The sequence below is a fragment of the Carlito syrichta genome, unplaced genomic scaffold (genome assembly GCF_000164805.1).
Source record: "Carlito syrichta isolate Samal-C Ts95f unplaced genomic scaffold, Tarsius_syrichta-2.0.1 Scaffold303575, whole genome shotgun sequence".
Classification (NCBI taxonomy): domain Eukaryota; kingdom Metazoa; phylum Chordata; class Mammalia; order Primates; family Tarsiidae; genus Carlito; species Carlito syrichta.
In genome coordinates this window covers 236,678-254,044 of record NW_007247671.1, presented here as the reverse complement: position 1 = coordinate 254,044, position 17,367 = coordinate 236,678, and the positions used below count along the sequence as shown (strand labels likewise).

The 17,367-nt window shown below is 40.5% G+C and overlaps 1 protein-coding gene across 1 annotated transcript in view; it reads left to right on the top strand.

Annotated features, from left to right (window-relative positions):
• EFCAB6 (EF-hand calcium binding domain 6) overlaps positions 1-17,367 on the top strand; it is a 265,088-nt gene that overhangs the window by 18,729 nt on the left and 228,992 nt on the right. The window contains exon 2 of the mRNA XM_008058673.2: positions 4,867-5,012. Within this exon, the coding sequence (XP_008056864.1) occupies positions 4,867-5,012 (146 nt within the window). The remainder of the gene's footprint in view (positions 1-4,866; positions 5,013-17,367) is intronic.

Genomic DNA, 17,367 nt, shown 5'->3' with positions numbered 1-17,367 from the left:
TCAAGGCTGCAATGGCCAGGAACATGCCACTGCACTCTAGTCTGAGTGAGACTCCAACGCAAAAAAAGAAAAAAGTTGCTACTCCTATGTTGGGTGCATATATGTTTAGGATGAATATTTCTTGTTGATGGATTGAACCTTTTATCATTATGTAGTGACCTTCTGTATCTTTTTAAATTTTTGATAGCTTAAAGGATATTTTGTCTGATATTAATGTGATTCTTGCTTTCTTTTGTGTTTTATTTGCCTGGAATTTTGTTTCCCATCCTCTTACTTTGAGTCTGTGAGTGTTCTTTCTGGTGAGATGAGTTTCTTGGAGACAATATATTGCTGCCTCATGATATTTTATCCATTTTGCCATTCTATGTCTTTTAAGTGGTGTATTTAGTCCATTCACATTCAGGCTAATTATTGAAATGTGAGAGTTTATCCCTGTAATGAGGTTCTTATAGAGTTTGTTGTTGTTGCTGCTGTTTGTTTTCTTTTTTTTTTTGATTTTTGGGGTTGATTCATATGTGTTTTCAATCTTTTTCCTACAGTCTTGTGGAGGGCATTGTTGTTCTTTTTTTTCTTCTGTGGTTAATACTTTCTTAAGTGTTTCTTATAGAGCTGGTCTGGAGGCAGCATAAGCTCTTAGGGATTGAATGTCTGGGAAAGATTTTAATTCTTTGTCACAGATGAAGCTTAGTTTAGTTTAGTAGGTAATTCCTGGTTGAAATTGTTTATCTTTGAGAACTTTGAAGATTGGACTCCATGCTCTCCTTGCCTGAAGTGTTTCGTGGATAAGTCTGCTGCTATTCTAACTGGTCTTCCTCTGTAGGTAGTCTGACCTTTTTCTCTTGCTGCCTGTAGGATTTTTTCTTTTATACCTACTTTGTGTAGGCGAATTACTATGTGTCTAGGAGTTGGACTACTCATTTGTCATCTTGCAGAGGTTTACTGAATCTCTTGTGTTTGAATGGTCACATCACTGATGAGATGAGGGAAGTTTTCTTGGATAATTTCATGGAATTTTTGTTCTAGGGTGGGCTCTGCCTCTCTGCCTCAGGAAGTCCAATTAATCTTAGGTTCGGTCTCTTGAAATAATTGTTCATCTCTTGAAGGTTTTGCTCTGTCTTTTTAAGCTTCTTTTCCATGATTTTGACAGTTTGGGTTAGTTCCATATTTTTGTCCTCAAGCTCTGAGATTTTTCTGCTTAGCTAATTCTGCTTTCTATGCTTATCAGTTTGTTATTTATTTCATTCATGGTATTCTTTATTGCTGTTATCTCAGTTATCAACTCTTTCATTCTTTCTTCTTGTCTCTCCTCGATTCTGTTTCTTCTCTCTATTAATGTCTTGATATCTGGGTTTGTGGTTTGAGACCAGTCATTCTGGGGGCTCTTCTTTGTTTGTGTTCCAAAATCTGTATTCTCAGTGGCTGACCTTCCAGGGGGTCTGTGTGAGACCCATATTCTTCTTTTGGTTTTTCTTAATTTGTGTAGGTTTTTCTCCCTCCTTTTCCCCCCTCTTCTTTAATTCTGTTGGTTAGGGATGGAGCAAAGCTTTTACTTCTATTTTCTTCAATCTCCTATTCTTCCTTATATGGATCCTCTGGCTTTGTTCAATTCTGAAGCTGGTCTGTGGTGGGAGGCTATACTTTTTGCAGTTTTGAGATTTAATTGAGGGAGGAACTGTGATTCAGAAATGATCTGCAGATCCCAGTATCCACTGACAGGAACCCCTGGAACCTGCTTCCCACTGCCTTACAATCTGTCCATGCAGTGGGGATATAGATTTGCTCCCTGAAAGCAAAATGAGGTAAGAAAAAGGAAACAATGGAAAAAAGAAGGACAGGGACAAGGGGAAGGTAGAGAGAAGGGTAAGAGGGAAAACAAACAGGCATACAAACTAACAAATGAAAAGAGACATAAAGACAGAAAAGATTAAAGAAAACTAAAATATACACACAATCATATAAATACAGAAACTGACAAAAAAGCCCCTACTGATGTACTCTCCCTCAAAAATACCAGTACACAAACAGAAAGTCTAAAAAAAAGCAATAAAATAGCAGAGACAAAGCAAGTATGAAAAAGTAATCAAAAACAGAAAGAAAGAGAAAAAAGAAAAATTGAAGCAAAAAACAAACAACAAACGAGCAAACAGACAGACAAACAAACAAAAAAACCAAAACTCCCTCTGGGGTTGTTCCTGTAAGTCCAAATTCCTTTAAGCTTTGACCTCCAGCCCCTCCTCTCTGCTTTCAGTATAGGCTGATAGGGTTGCTCTCAACATGGTCAGAAGCCCCAGGCTTAGTGTGGGAGGAGAGTGGATCAGATCTGGACTCACCCGACTTGCTGCCTGTCAAGTCTCCCACTCAGATCTGAGGTGTCTGTGTCTGATCCAGCATAGAGGAAGACCTTCTGTCTCTCTGAGTTTGAGGAGATGACCTTAGGTCCCAAGTTGGAGGCTGGGAGGAGCTGGGTGGGGTAATGCAGGTCTCTGTCTGGTCCTGGGATGGAGAAAATGGCTACAGTCAGCGTTTCCTCACAGGAGTGGGAGCTCCTCTCCAGTTCTCCCTCATCTGGATCCGAGGCTCCAGCCACTTTGCTGTCATAGGTGATGGTATGGGTTGGATGCCAGGTGATGAAAGTCAGCTGTATTCGGCAGGCTTTTCTCAGGAGAATCCCCAGAGGAGCAGATGATCCTGCATGCCAGCAGCTTTAATCTCAGGGTTGTGGGGAGTTGCAGTCACCTCTGGAGGAGAGCCCCGGGTACATGAACCCAAGTCTCCCCTCAGACAGGCTTTCACTCACCTATCAGCATGCATCCACTCACTCAGGGAGTCTTGATGGACCCTCGCTTTTGTGGAGACTCTCACAGTCCGACCTGTCCATCGCCATTTTGCCAGAAATCCTCCCAACTATTATTGTTAATCTGTCTATTTCTCCTTTAGATGTTGTCAGTTTTTGCTTCATGTATCTTGGGGCTCTGTTGTTAGGTGCATATATGTTTATTTTACATTCACTTATTCTTTCTCTAATGTTCTTCTTTTCTTTATGTAGTCTGAGTTTCTGACCTATAGCATTTTTCCTTATTTCTGAAGAACTTATTTTAACATTTTTTGCAAGCAGGTCTATTGGTGACAAAATCCCTCAATTTTAGTTTGCCTGAGAAATTCTTTATTTCTCCTTCACTTTTGAAGGATTATTACACCAAATTTAGAATTCTGGGTTGTTGGGGCTTTTCTTTCAATATTTTAAATACTTTATCCATTATTTTCTTGCATAGTCTGAAGATAAGTGAATATGTGCCAAACTCTTGTTTCTTTGCATGTCTCATAAATGAATACTGGACTTTTTGAATAATGTGGTAATTATGAAAATTATATTCTCACTCCTTTCCATGTTTTGTTGTTGTTGCTATTTATTATTGTTCATTTGTTTAGTGAATTTTCTAAACTTTTAAGTCTATATTCTCAAGAGGAGGCCCAAACTTTACCTGAACGATGACCATTTATGTACCTAACCCTGAATTGTACCCCACATCTTTAAAATAAAAAAAAAAATAAAGTCTATATTCTTTGTTATGTATGGTCACTGAAGCCACTGATTGGTTAGTTTAGTGGTCAGCTTATGGTTGGACAGATATTTCCTTAAATGCCTAGAAATAGTTGTCTCCCAGTTTTTGCTGAGAGATTCTTTGTGTTGGAGCATTCCTCTAATACTCAGGCAGGCAGTTTACAAGTACTCTGTCTTAGCCTTCACTTCCTGCTTATACAGAACCTGAGTCAGCCATAAGTGAGATTTTAGGGCCCTCTCATATCCTCCCTGAACATGCACATAGTCTTGGGAATGTTCACAGTTCTATGTGTGTGGGTGGCCTTCTAGAATTCCAGGAATATGTGGGCATTTGTCCAAGCCCCTGTAGGTGTATCATCCTCAGATTTCCCCTTTAAACTTTTTTAGCCTATTATTTGCCCAAATATCTACCCATTCTGACACCTGTGATTTTAAGTAAAAATTGCCACTGATTTTTTTTTTAACAAATGCCTCCTTACAGTGGGCTATTCTCACTGGGCGAACTCTAAATCAGTTCAAATAAAGAACAGTCTTGTGAGAGGGGTCTTTCAGAGAATCATCATATCAAACGATAATTTTCTGGTAATGGGGCTTTAAAAGTGTTCCAACCCTGTTCTGCCCTCTCCAGTGATGACCAGGCTGCTGAATTTTCACTGTGATTGCAAGTTGTCGATTTTCAAGGCTGCATCAGAGTTTGTGTGGAAGGGGCGGTAGGGGAAGTGGAATGGGAATAGGGCAAGTTAAAATGCCACCAAACCTGCTCTTCATATTGAGATTCAGCCATTTTTTAAAATGAATAAATGCTCCCCAGTTTGCTATAAGCCTTTGGTAAAGTTCCAGATTCAGAAAAAATTGATTCTGACAATTTTTGCCAGTGTTCTCATTGATTTTATGGAGGAGAATATTTCCAGAAGTCCTTACTCCTCCATTTTGTTGCTGTCATCCCCAGTTCTGACTATGTGTTGAATTTATAGTGAGGCACTCCAAGAGAGCTCAGATAATCCAAACTTTCTTCTCTTTACTGACCAAAGAAATGAATCAGTGATAGTCAAGATGGTAGATGAATTTTTCTATCCAACAGCCTTTTTTCTCTTTCTATTTTTGAAGTTTATTGGATCTGCTAAAACAAGTCATCCAAAATTATGACTTTGTTCACCTTAAGAATAGTCTTTGTGACATCAGCAAAGCAGGTCATGATTTTTACACTCTTCAGCTATCCTTTCAGAAAAGGGAGAGAGAGGCAATTGGCCACATTTGTTACGTATGCTTTAAGATAATATAATCTGTTTTCTTTTATATCACAGGGATTTAATGAGCAAAATGGCGAATATACCATATTGGCTTACTTCGTATCATCCCACACAGAAATTCACATATTCGAGACCCCATTCTTCACCATGTAGAGTATATTCAAGGAATGGTTTCCAAAATATGTTCAGACCTTCTTCAAGTGAGTATTCATGAGTAAATAAGAACACTAACAGTAGATATTACATATATATGTATAATATGGACCAGACTTTGTTCAAAGACTTCACATGACATTGAATCCTCACAATCACTCTATGAATTGGATTCTATTTTTGTCCCTATTTCCTATATGGGAAAACTGAGACACAGAATGATCAAGCCATTTGCCCAAAAGTTGCATAGTTTTTAAGTGGCAAGGTCAGGATTTAAACCTAGGCAGTGTGATTCCAGAATTCATGGACTTAACTACTATGTTATCTAGTATACTGACTCACTCAGTTTTTTAAACAATTCTTTTTTTGAGTAGTTTTAGGTTTACAGAATATTATTGAGCAGAAAGTATAGAAAGTTTCCGTACACCCCCCACTCCCACTCCTAGTTTCCCCCATTATCAACATCTCATATTAGTGTGGTACATTGTTACAATCGATGAACCAATATTGATACATTGTTATTATCTAAAGCCTATAGTTTACATTGGGGTTCACTCTGGTGTTTAGCATCCTATGAGTTTAGATAACTTTATAAAATGGCATGTGTCATCATTATATATTATACAGAATACTTTCACAACCCTAAAAATCCATCATGCTCTACCTACTCATTATGCCTTCCCCTTAACCTCTGGCAATCGCTGATCTTTTTATTGTCTCCATAGATTTGTCTTTTCCAGAATGTCATATAATTGGAATCATATAGTATTATAGCCTTTTCAGATTGGCTTCTCTCATTTAATAATATGCATTTAAGGTTTTCTCATATCTTTTCATGGTTTGATAACTTATTTCCTTTTAGCACTGAATAATATTCCATTGTCTGGTTGTACAGTTTATTTATCCATTCACCTGCTGAAGGAATCTTGATTGCCCCCAAGTTTTGGCAATCTTGAATAAAGCTGCTAGAAACATCTGTGTGTGGGTTTTTGTGTGGACATAAGTTTTCAACTCCACTGGGTAAATACCAAGGAGTGCAAGTGCTGGATCTTATGGGGAAACTATGTTTAGATTTGTAAGAAACTGCCTTTGTAAGATTGTGCCTTTGTTATATCTAAAAAGTCATTGCCAAACCACAGGTTATCTAGATTTTCTTCAACATTATCTTCTAGAAGTTTTATATTTTTGAGTTTTACATTTGTGTTTGTGATCCATTTTGAACCAATTTTTTTTTTTTTTTTGAGTTGGAGTCTCACTCTGTCGCACAGACTGGAGTGCCGTGGCCACTCCCGGCCACCGCAGCCTCGACCTTCTGGGCTCTGGCGATCCTTCTGCCTCAGCCTTCTGAGTAGCCGGAATTACAGGCATGCGCTACCATGCCCGGCTGATTTTTTGATTTATTGTAGAGATGAGGTCTTGTTGCCCAGGCGGGTCTTGAACCCGCGGGCTCAGGCAATCCACTCACCTCAGCCTCCCAAAGGCACGGGATTACAGGCTGAGCCACCAAGCCCAGCTTGAACCAATTTTTATAAAGGGTATCAGGTCTGTACTTATTTTTCTTTTACACGTGGATATCTACTTGTTCTAGCACCATTTGTTGAAAAGACATCTTTTCTTCATTGTATTGTACTCATTTCTTTTTAATCACTGAATAATATTTTATTATATACTTTAGCACAGCTTGTTTATACATTTACCTGTTGGAGAACATCTTGGTTGCTTCCATGTTTTGGCTATTATAAGTAAAGCTGCCATAAGCATTTGTGCACTGGCTTTTGTGTGAATATACATTTTCAACTCTTCTGAATTCCTTACTCAGTTTTAAAAACAATAAAATTTGACATGATTATTTCACAAAAGTATATGTCCTTTAATTGTATTCATTAGTTTCTTTCTTTCTTCATTTATTTATTCACAAACATTTTCTAAGCTATAATATGTGATATGCACTGTAATAGGTGCTAAGGACAAAGAGATGGATCTGATGGAAGGCCTGCCCTAAGGAGTTCACAGTCTAGGAGAGGGAGATAAAGAATTCAAGTAGAGTGAGACAGATACCATCATTAACACACATACAAACCACTCTGTGAGTACAACCTGAGCAGTTGGCAGGACCCAGAAGGGCCATTATGAAAGAAGAAATTGAGTTTTGCCTTGTAAGTGAGGGAAAGCCATTCTAGTCAGAAGTCACACTGGATACTTGTGCTTACTTAACAGTTTTCCAGACTTGAATCACATGGTCACTTTCATCTGTTAGGGAGCCCAAGAAATACAGTCTCCATTTCAGACAGCCATATGATCTCCCAGATCTCAGTGGTCTGTTTCCATAGAAAAAGAGGAGACTGGATATAAGGGGTTAATATAGCAGTTATGACATAAAAACATGCCATTAGCAGTAGATCAATTCCAGCTCAATAGCTCCATGTCCACAGCCTAATTTGGATATGTCTTAGTTTATTTAACTGATTTTCTGATAGTACCAAGGGGATCAGAGTGAAGTGGGATTTCTGGATTAAAGGGCACCTATACTCCTGAGGCTCTTGATGAGTACTGCCAAATTATCCTTCAGGAAGCTCATACCCATACATTTCCACAAATAATACGAGTGCTCATTTCTAAGTATCCTAACAGAGAACAGTATTTTTTAAGATCTTGCTGATTTGATATGCCAAAAAATATTCCATTATGAATTTAATTGGCATTTCATCAATGGCAAGGTTAACTTTTATTCTCATATTTAAAAGGTTTATGTCTTTTTATTTTGTGAGTTGTCTGTTTGTATCCTTTGCCCATTTATCTACTGTAAATCGGTCTTTTTTAGTGATTATTATGAGCTCTCTTTGTTTTTAGGGTATTTGCCTTACGTACCAGAGGTATTTTTCTTCTTTAACATGTGCTTTTTATTTCTATTTATATATGATATTTTTGTAATGCACTAAAGTACTTTTTACTTTTTAAAAATGGAATATATATATATAATCCTCAGCAACACTTTCCTCTAAGGAGGGCACCATCAACAGTTTGGCTGGTCTTTTTCATGCATGCACATATATTTGCAGATATATACTTGCATAACATATATTAAGTAAGCAAATTAATATTATATACCCTGTTTCCTTTTTTATCCTTGTGTTTAAATTTGAATATTTTCTATTGACCTGATTTTATATTCACTAGTTTTTTTTCTATCATGTACAATCTGTTACTAAGCAAAACAAATGAATCCTTACTTTTGATTTTGTGTTTTTAATTTCTAGCTTTTTCACATGCTCTTTAAAAATAGTTTTTAATTTTAACCCCTATCTGTTCAGTATGTTCTCAACACTTTTTCTTTAATCTCTTTAACATATTTCTCACTCTTAGTTTAAAGCCTGATAATTTCTACATTCATTCTTTCTGTGGGTCTTCTTCTGATGACTCTTTTTGTTCTTGATTAGATCACCTTTTTTTTCTTTACTTGTCTTGCAATTAAAAAAAATTAGTGGCAGACATTTGTGTAAAAAATAGTGGGGACAAAAATCAATAATATTTGCCATCAGAAAAGGAATGCCTCTTCTTCTCCCAGGCTTCTAAAGAGGTAGCTTCACTCAATTTAATCTCTAAGGCGAACTGTGTCTTGACTTTTTTGCAGTTTTAGTTATACTTAGGTTGTCCCTGGTTTCATATGCTTGCCTTCAGCAGATCATGAGATATGAGTACTGGTGGGACTCCAGAGATAATCTGTGTTTTACAGTCCAGTTGCCAGCTTGATATACATGGGGGAGATCTTGCTCTGTTTCACAGCCCACCTTCCAGTTTTGGCAGGTTCCTTGGGAGTTATCTTTTTTATCTTGCTCTGTCCTTGGCTTTCTTCTCCTCAGGAAATCCCTGTCCACCCTGTGGCCCTGCATCCAACCTGCAGTGGGCCACTGAAGTTTACTTAGTGAAGGTCCCATATACTTTGCAGGGTTTGCTCAGCTCTTCTTCCCTGTATTCAGCCTTTGGTAAGCATCTGCCTTGGTCTTGTGTAAAACCCTGTGTGCCTTTGTATATTATGCAGCTCTCCTGTCCCTCCCCCCAGCCTCTGGTATGCTATATATGTGTACTGGGTGAAGGCCTAAGAGAGTGGACCCAGACCAGTCCAGTGACTGAGGCTCCTAGGAGCTGAATTCACTCAATGGTCCACATGTGGCTCCTGAGTATTGGGCTATTTTCTTTGCACCCTGTCTGTAATCAATTTGCTTTCTTCCTGCTGCTTTGCAGAGATGGAAAGAGATGGTGAGGCCTGGCTTCTCGGTGAGGCCTGACTTGTCCTTTCTGGAATTAATTTCTTTGCATCCTCAGATCTCCAATGAGTTTTACAACTTCATGTATTTTTTAGCTTATCCTACTTATTCTCATTGTTAGGGTGACAGTGACAGTCTGTTGTGACTTTCTATATTCCAAACGGATATAGGAAATTTTGTCAAATAACCCTCTAGAAAGATTATATCAATTGGTACTCCCACCAGCAGATTATGCAAGTTTTGTTATTGCTTTCACTTGAAATCTCAGAAGTTGCATTATGAAATAAGATGTTTTTCTTTAAGTAATTTAAAATAGTTTCAAATTAGTATTTTCTAATTCTACTAAACAGGGCTTTATGCTCAGTCCTCTTCTCTCTGTCTGCCCTCTCTCTACTCTCCTTAGGTGAGCTGCCTGGCTCCATGTCCTGAAATGCCATCTGTAACCGAAATAAGAGCTCCATTCTGACCTCCCCACTAAGCTTCTGATCACATATCTAGTTGCCTCACTTACCTTTCTGTTTGTGCCTCATCCAATGGGCATCTCCAACGTGAACCAGCCAAGCAGATTCCTAGACAAGTGATCTCCATCTCAAAGGCACCATCATTTATCTAGTTCCTCAAGTCCAGCATCAAGGAGTTAGCCTTGATTTCTCCTTTTTCTTTAACACGCTTCTCCCACGTCACCCCCCAACCAATCCATCAGCAGACCTTCTTGTCTACAGAATTGACAGACCAGATCGCCCATCTGTCTGCTTTTTTTCCACAGTCAGGGCTACCCCCTGGTTCAAGCCACATTTGCCCCTTGAACTCCTGGAATACCTTCCTCTCTGGTCTCCCTTCATCATTCCTTGACCTCCTGTAATCCATCCTCTACATAGTAGCTAGAAGGATTTTCTAAAACCCCACACATGCGCTGTATTCAATCATGTTACCTCCCTACTTAAACTCTCCTGAGCCTTCCCATTGCCCTCTTGAAGGAAATGCCACTCTCCGTGGTGCCTGAAGTCTATGTAACTGGCCCTCTCTTTCCCTGGTTCGAGCTCTAACTGTTCTCCATCCTATTTGCTACATGCCATGCTCTGTCCACTCTGCCCTCTCTGCTTTCCTGAACATAACAAACTCATTCTGGTTTAGGGGCTCTTTACCAGTTGCTATGGTTTCCCCACTGAGGACATTCTTACTTCAGCTTCTTGACTGGCTGGCTCATTTTTGTCATTCTGGTTTCAACTCATCAGACTACTCAGAGAGGACTTCTCTAACCATCCCATCTAAAATAGCTCTCCTGTACCTGCATAATGAACATTTGTATACCTAACCCTGAATTGTACCCCACATCTTTAAAATTTAAAATTAAAAAAAAATATATCTCCCCTTGCCGTGTTCTACATCACTGTTCTGTCTTACCGTCTTCATTGCACTTGTTACTATGTGCCATTACCTTTTAATTTATTTGTTCTTTTCTCATCTGTCATCTCGCCTCTGGATTGTAAGCTGTACCTGTCTTATTCACTGCAGTACCTCAGGGCTGAGAGCCATGGTTGAAATATGATGACTGCTCAGTCAGTATGTTTTGAGTGAATGAATTCCACTTGGAAGTCGGTGCTTTGCAGGGCTCCCTTCTTCCTTTCCCACTTAGCATGTGTCCCCATGGCTTCCATGCTGTGGGTTCCTACACTCACATCTCTACCCCAACCTCTCTGATCTCCAGATTCTGTATTCAGCTTTCAAATGGACATCCCACTTTCGATATCCCAAACGAAGCTCATTAGATTTCCCTAAAACTTTTTTCTCTTCTATTCACATATCTGTTGTTGTGGTCAAACACTTCCAAACGTAGTGGCTCAAAATAGCAACAGTCATTTATTTTGCTCACAGATATGCAATTTGAGCAGGTATCAGGGGCATTTTGTCACTCCTCCATGCATTTCAGATGGGGAGATGCAGTGGCTAGGCTGCCTTCCCATCGGGGGATGGAGTTCTCTGAAGGCTGGGTTATTCTACTGGCTGGCAGTTTAAGTTGACTTTTGGTTGGAACCTCTGCTGGGCTATCACCAAGAACTGCTGCACATGACCTCTACATGTGGCTTCCTCACAGCCAAGTGTGACGGGTATAAACATCTAAAGAGGACCAGGCAGAGGCTGTAGCACCTTGCATGACCTCATCTTGGAGGTCACACAATCAGTTTTGGAATTTTTTTGTATATACTTTGTATAATATAGACACATCTCCATTCTACTGTAGTCACAGGCCCACCTAGGTTCAAGGGAGGAGCAAATGTCTGCTTTTTGAGAAAGGGGTATTAACATGACATTGTGCTGGGAGAGCTTGCTGTGGCCATCTTGAAAAGTACTGTCTGCTGCCTCTTCCCTATTCCCTTCTCCATGAAGTGTGTCACCCCTGCCCAGGCCAGACACAAATACTTTATCCTCTTGTCCTACCTCACTTGGCCCATCAAATCAACAGATTCTGTTGATTTCAGTCTTCCTCTTCTGTTATTCACCCCTAGCTTTTACTCTGCACCCATCACCCAAGTATAGAGCTCCATTGATACTTGCCTGAGTGACTCTAATTACTCAACATGTCTACATACCATCAATCATCTTTTCTTTCTGTTCTTTCTCCACATGATACCAGAGGAAGGTTTAAGAATGAACATTGGGTTATGTTATTCTCTTGATGAAAATCCCACTGTGGGTCCCATAACCAGAGCACAAAGCCCAAGGGCAGGCTCATCCATGGTTGAGCTCCTGCTCACTTTTCCTGTCCCACCTTCTAGCAATGCACTTCTGCTTGTTCCCTCTCCCCCAACCTTTGCCCAGGCTGGCTGAGTTCCAAGTACCCTCAACTTCCAGCTCTGCTCCTCCTCCTCAGGAGCTCCAAGTTGCTTTCTGCTGAGAAGCCTTTCCCAAGACCTACCGTCCTGTCACCTTAAACCATCTACCCTCTTTTCTGGGTTTCCAGTTCTCTCTACAGATGCCTGATGCCTGTCTCCATACCTTATCATTGTATTCTGGTTATGGAATCATGTCTCTTCAGTACGCTGTGGGCATCACAAGCAAGAGGCATCCCCAGCCCCTGGCAAATGCTTTGTGTTTGCTTGGCCCTCACTGGGTGTCAGAAAAGGCGAGAATTGGTGATGGCAGTGCAGCCCCAGGTGGGGTGGAAGTGCTCCCTTTGACCTTCTCATGAGGTTAGGGCCTATGGCAGATCACCACAGCGGCGTGACTCTGGGGACACCAGTATGCTCGCTCTCTCTCTTTTTAATAATGGTTTTATTTTACTTTTAAAATGTGGGGTACAAATGAGGTTTAGGTACATAAGTGGTCATCATACAGGTAAACCCTTATTGATGTTACGTGCCCCCCCATTGATGTTATGTGCCATCCCCCTTCCCTGGCAGTGTCCCACTACCACTAATACCTTTCTTACAGTATTATGATAAATATTCAATGTCCACTTATGAGTGAGTACATGTGGTACTCAGATCTTTGTTTCTGTGATAAATCACTGAGTATTATAGGCTCTAATTCCATCGAGGTTAAGAAGGAAATCAAGGTTTTCTTTTTCTTTTTCTTTTTTTTGAGCAGGAGTCTCACTCTGTTGCCCAGGCTGGAGTGCAGTGGCATGCTCCTATCCACTGCAGCCTCACCCTGCTGGCTCAGGTGATCCTTCTGCCTCAGCCTTCCAAGTAGCTGGAACCATAGGCATGCACCACCATGCCCAGCTAATTTTATAATTTATTGTGGAGATGATGTCTCACCATGTTGCCCAGTCTGGTCTCGAATCTGTGGGCTCAGGTAATCCTCTCATCTCCGCCTCCCAAAATGCTGGGATTACAGGCATGAGCCACTATGCCTGGCTACAGCATGCTCTCATACTACCGCTGGCAGAAGAGAGCTCAGGGCATCCTACAGCTATAGCCTTCACCACAGTCTTTGCCCCTGCTATGCATGGGCCAGAGAAGGAACAGGAAGGTGAAATACCTCTGGAACTCCCAGCCAGGCTGTGCCCCTGCCACCCACAGCCTAGGGAGGGAGTAGAGAGAAGGGGTAGGTCTATATGTCCACAGGACCAATGTCACAGATTCCTGTCCCTGAAGCTTTCGTCCAGACAGAGAAAAGCTGCTCACCTCCACCTGAGTACCTCAGCAGCTGCCGGGCTTCTCTTAGCTGTCACCACCCCTGCCTCTCCTTTCCATACGTGGGTGGAGAAGGTACACTTCCACAACTCCCAGCCAGGCAGGGCTCCTACTACCTGTGACTTAGGACAAGAGTAGAGAGTTGAGGAGAGTCTGTGCATTCATGGGACCAATGCCACAGATTCCCGTTCCCGAGGCCTCTATCCAGGTGGAGAGAAACCACCCCAATCCCACCTGAATATTTCGGTGATGTTTGACAGACAGGCTCTTTTCAGCCACAGCCACCACCGTCTCTGTCACTACTGCTGCCTCCGCACCGCCCCCCCATGTGAATCAGAAAGAAAACAGGGAGGAAGGACTTCTCCATGGCCCTGACCAGCACCACAGCCTTCATTCCTGCCACCTGCAGGTCAGGAAGGGAGCAGGGGACAGGCCACTTCTGTGAGCCCCCAGGTCTGATGCCACAGACACCCATTCCCATAGCTCCCTACCAAGTGGGGCCTCCTGGCACCCTGCAGCTACCCCATCCTGCCTGAACACTACAGCTATGGCTCAGTGCTCCCCTGAGGATACAATCTTCAGAGATCGCTGTTAAGCTCTCTCAAATTACTGCCACCATTTCCTCTGCCCTGCTGCCTGTGGGTCAGGGAGAGAACAAAGCCAATCAACCATGTACATCATACATCACAGATGTATCCATAGGGACAAAGAAAAAGAAGAAAATTTAAAAAGCCCCATTTCAGCAATTGAAATTTTTAAAAATAAAGTTAAATAAATAAATAGAGAATAATCTACCCTAACAGATGAGAAGGAATCAGCACAAGAACACTGGCACCAAAAGCCAGAGTGTTTCACCACCTACAAAGGATTCTACCAGATATGTAATTCAGAATATGGATGGCAAAGAAACCTAAGGAGACCTGAGAGAAAGTGAATATTCAAGCCAAACAGGCCACAAAACAGTCCAAGAATTGAAAGCTGACATAGGCATTCTAAGAAAGAACCAAACTGATCTTTTGGAGCTGAAGAGTTCACTTCAGGAATTTCAAAATACAGTCACAAGCCTTAATGACAGACTTGACAAAAGAACAAATTTCAGAGCTTGAGGACTGATCCTTTGAATTAACCCAGTCAGACAAAAAATAATTTTTAAAAAATGAGCAAAGGCTTTGAGAAGTATGGGATTATATAAAGAGACCAAATCTACATTTTATTGGCATTCCCAAGACAGAAGAGGAAAATGAGAGCAACTTGGAACAAGCTTTGCAAGGCATAACCAAGGAAACTTTCCCTATCTTGACAGAGGAACTGCCATGCAGATACAGGAAATTCGGAGAAGTTTTGTGAGGTTGTACAAGATGACTATCCCCAAGGCACATAGTCATCTGACTATCTAAGGTCAGCATGAAAGAAAAAATCTGAAATGCAGCTAGAGAGAAGGTATAGACTACTTGCCAAGGTAGACTCATCAGAATAGCACCAGAACTCTTAGCAGAAACCTTACAAGTCAGAAGACATTAGGGACCCATTTTTAGCATTCTTAAAAGCAATGCCAGTCAGGAATTTCTTACCCCACCAAACCAAGCTTCATAAACAAAGGGGAATTAAAGTCCTTTCCAGACAAGTAAATGCTTAGGTAATTTGTTACCTCCAGACCAGCTCTTTAAGAGATGCTTAACGACCAGGCATGGTGGCTCACACTTGTGATCCCAGCACTTTGGGAGATGGAGGCAAGGGGTTTGAGACCAGCCTGGGCAACTTGGCAAGACCTTGTCTCTCCAATAAATAAAAAAATTAGCTGCATGTGGTGGCACATGCCTGTGGTTCCAGCTACTTGGAAGGCTGAGACAGAAGGATTGCCTGAACCTAGCAGGTCAAGGCTGCGGTGGCCGTGAGTATGCCACTGCACTCCAGCCTAGACGACAGAGTGACACTATGACTAAAAAACAAAAACAGATGCTTAATAGGGTTCTAAACATGAAAATGAAAGAATAATATCACCTAACACAAAAGCACCTATAAGCCCATAACTTACAGACAATACGAACCAGCCACAAAGCTGAGAACACAAAGCAACTTCTTAACAATGCCAGGAACAAACCCTCACATATCAATAGCTGACTTGGATGTTAACAGCCTAAATGCTCCACTTAAAAGGCACAGAGTGGCAAGTTAGATAAAAACAAAACAAAACAAAAAACACCACCTCTCCTCCTTCTGTCTTCTAATGACACCCATAGGCTCAAGGTAAAGGAATGGAGAAAGATTTTTCATATAAATAGAAAACAATAAAGAGCAGGGGTTGCTATTCTTAGATAAAACAGGCTTTAAAACAATACAAGTAAAAAACAACAATGAAGGGCACTACATAATGATAAAGGGTTCAATTCAACAAGAAGAAATGTCTATCTTAAATATATATGCATTCAACATAGGAGTACCCAGATGTATAAAACAATTGCTGCTTAATGTAAGAGAAGACATAGATAGCCACACAATATTAGTGGAGAACTTCAATATCCCACTAACAGTTTTAGGTAGGAAACTGTGTTGAAGCAGAAAACTGGCAAAGAAATCTTAGACTTAAAATACATTCTTCTTATCTGCACATGAAACATACTCTAAGGTTGACCACATACTTGGTCATAAATCCAGTTAGAATAAATTCCAAAAAGTTGAAATTATACCAAGCATCTTCTCTGATGACAGCAGAATAAAAATAGAAATCAACACAAGGAGGAACTCTCAAAAACACAAAAATACATGGAAATTAAACAACTTGCTCCTAAATAATTTTTGGGTAAAGAATGAAATAAAGACAGAAATAAAAATATTTTTAGAAACAAATGAAAATAAAGACACAACATACGAAAACCTATGGGATGCCATCAAAACAGTGCCAAGAGAAAAGTTTATAACATTACACACCCACACCAACTAAAAAATTGAGAACAACAAAAACAACAAAAATGCAAAGGATCAATAAGTCAAAAAACTGGTTCTTTGAAAGAATAAACGAGAGAGAGAGAGATTTAAAACAAATGCCCTCAAACCTGAAAAAGGCTATGTTACAATTGATACTGAAAAAATATGAACGATTATCAGAGATTACTATAACCATCTGTATGTGTGTAAATTAGAAAATCTAGCAGAAATGGATAAATTCCTGGAACCATACAGCCACTCAAAATTAAAACAGGAAGAAATTGAAATGTGGGATAGACCAATAACAAGCCACAAAATGGAATCAGTAATAGAATAAAAACCTACCTACCAAACAAAGCCCTGGACCAGGCAGATTCACAACTGAATTCTACTAGATGTATGAAGAACTGGTACCAATCCTAACTGAAAGTATTCCAAGCAATCGAGAAGCAAGGACACTCATTAACTCATTCTTCACAGTAATATCATCCTGTCATAAAAAAATGGCAAAGACACAACAAAGGAAAAAAAGAAAACTACAGGCCAAGACCCTTAACGAACATAGACACAAAAACTCTCAATTAAATACTAGAAAACCAGCCGGGCTCAGTGGCTCAGCCTGTAATTCCAGCACTTTGGGAGGCTGAGGCGAGTGGATTACCTGAGCCCACAGGTTCAAGATCAACCCGAGCAACTTGGTGGACCTCATCTCTACAATAAAAAATAAATAAAAAATTAGCCGGGCGCAGTAACAGATGCCTGTAGTTCCAGCTACTTGGAAGGCTGAGGCAGAAGGATTCCCAGAGCCCAGCAGGTCGACGCTGGGGTGACCGTGAGCATGCCACTGCTCTACAGCAGTGACGGAGTGAGACTCCAACTTAAAAAGAAAAAAAATGGGTGCAGTTAAATACTAGAAAACCAATCCAGCAGCACATAAAAAAGGTCATTTATCATGATCAGGTATGCTTTATGCCTGGGATGCAAGGCTAGTCAATATGCACAAATCAATAAATGTAATTCACCACATAAACAGTAGTAAAAACAAGAACCACATGATTATCTCAGTAGACACA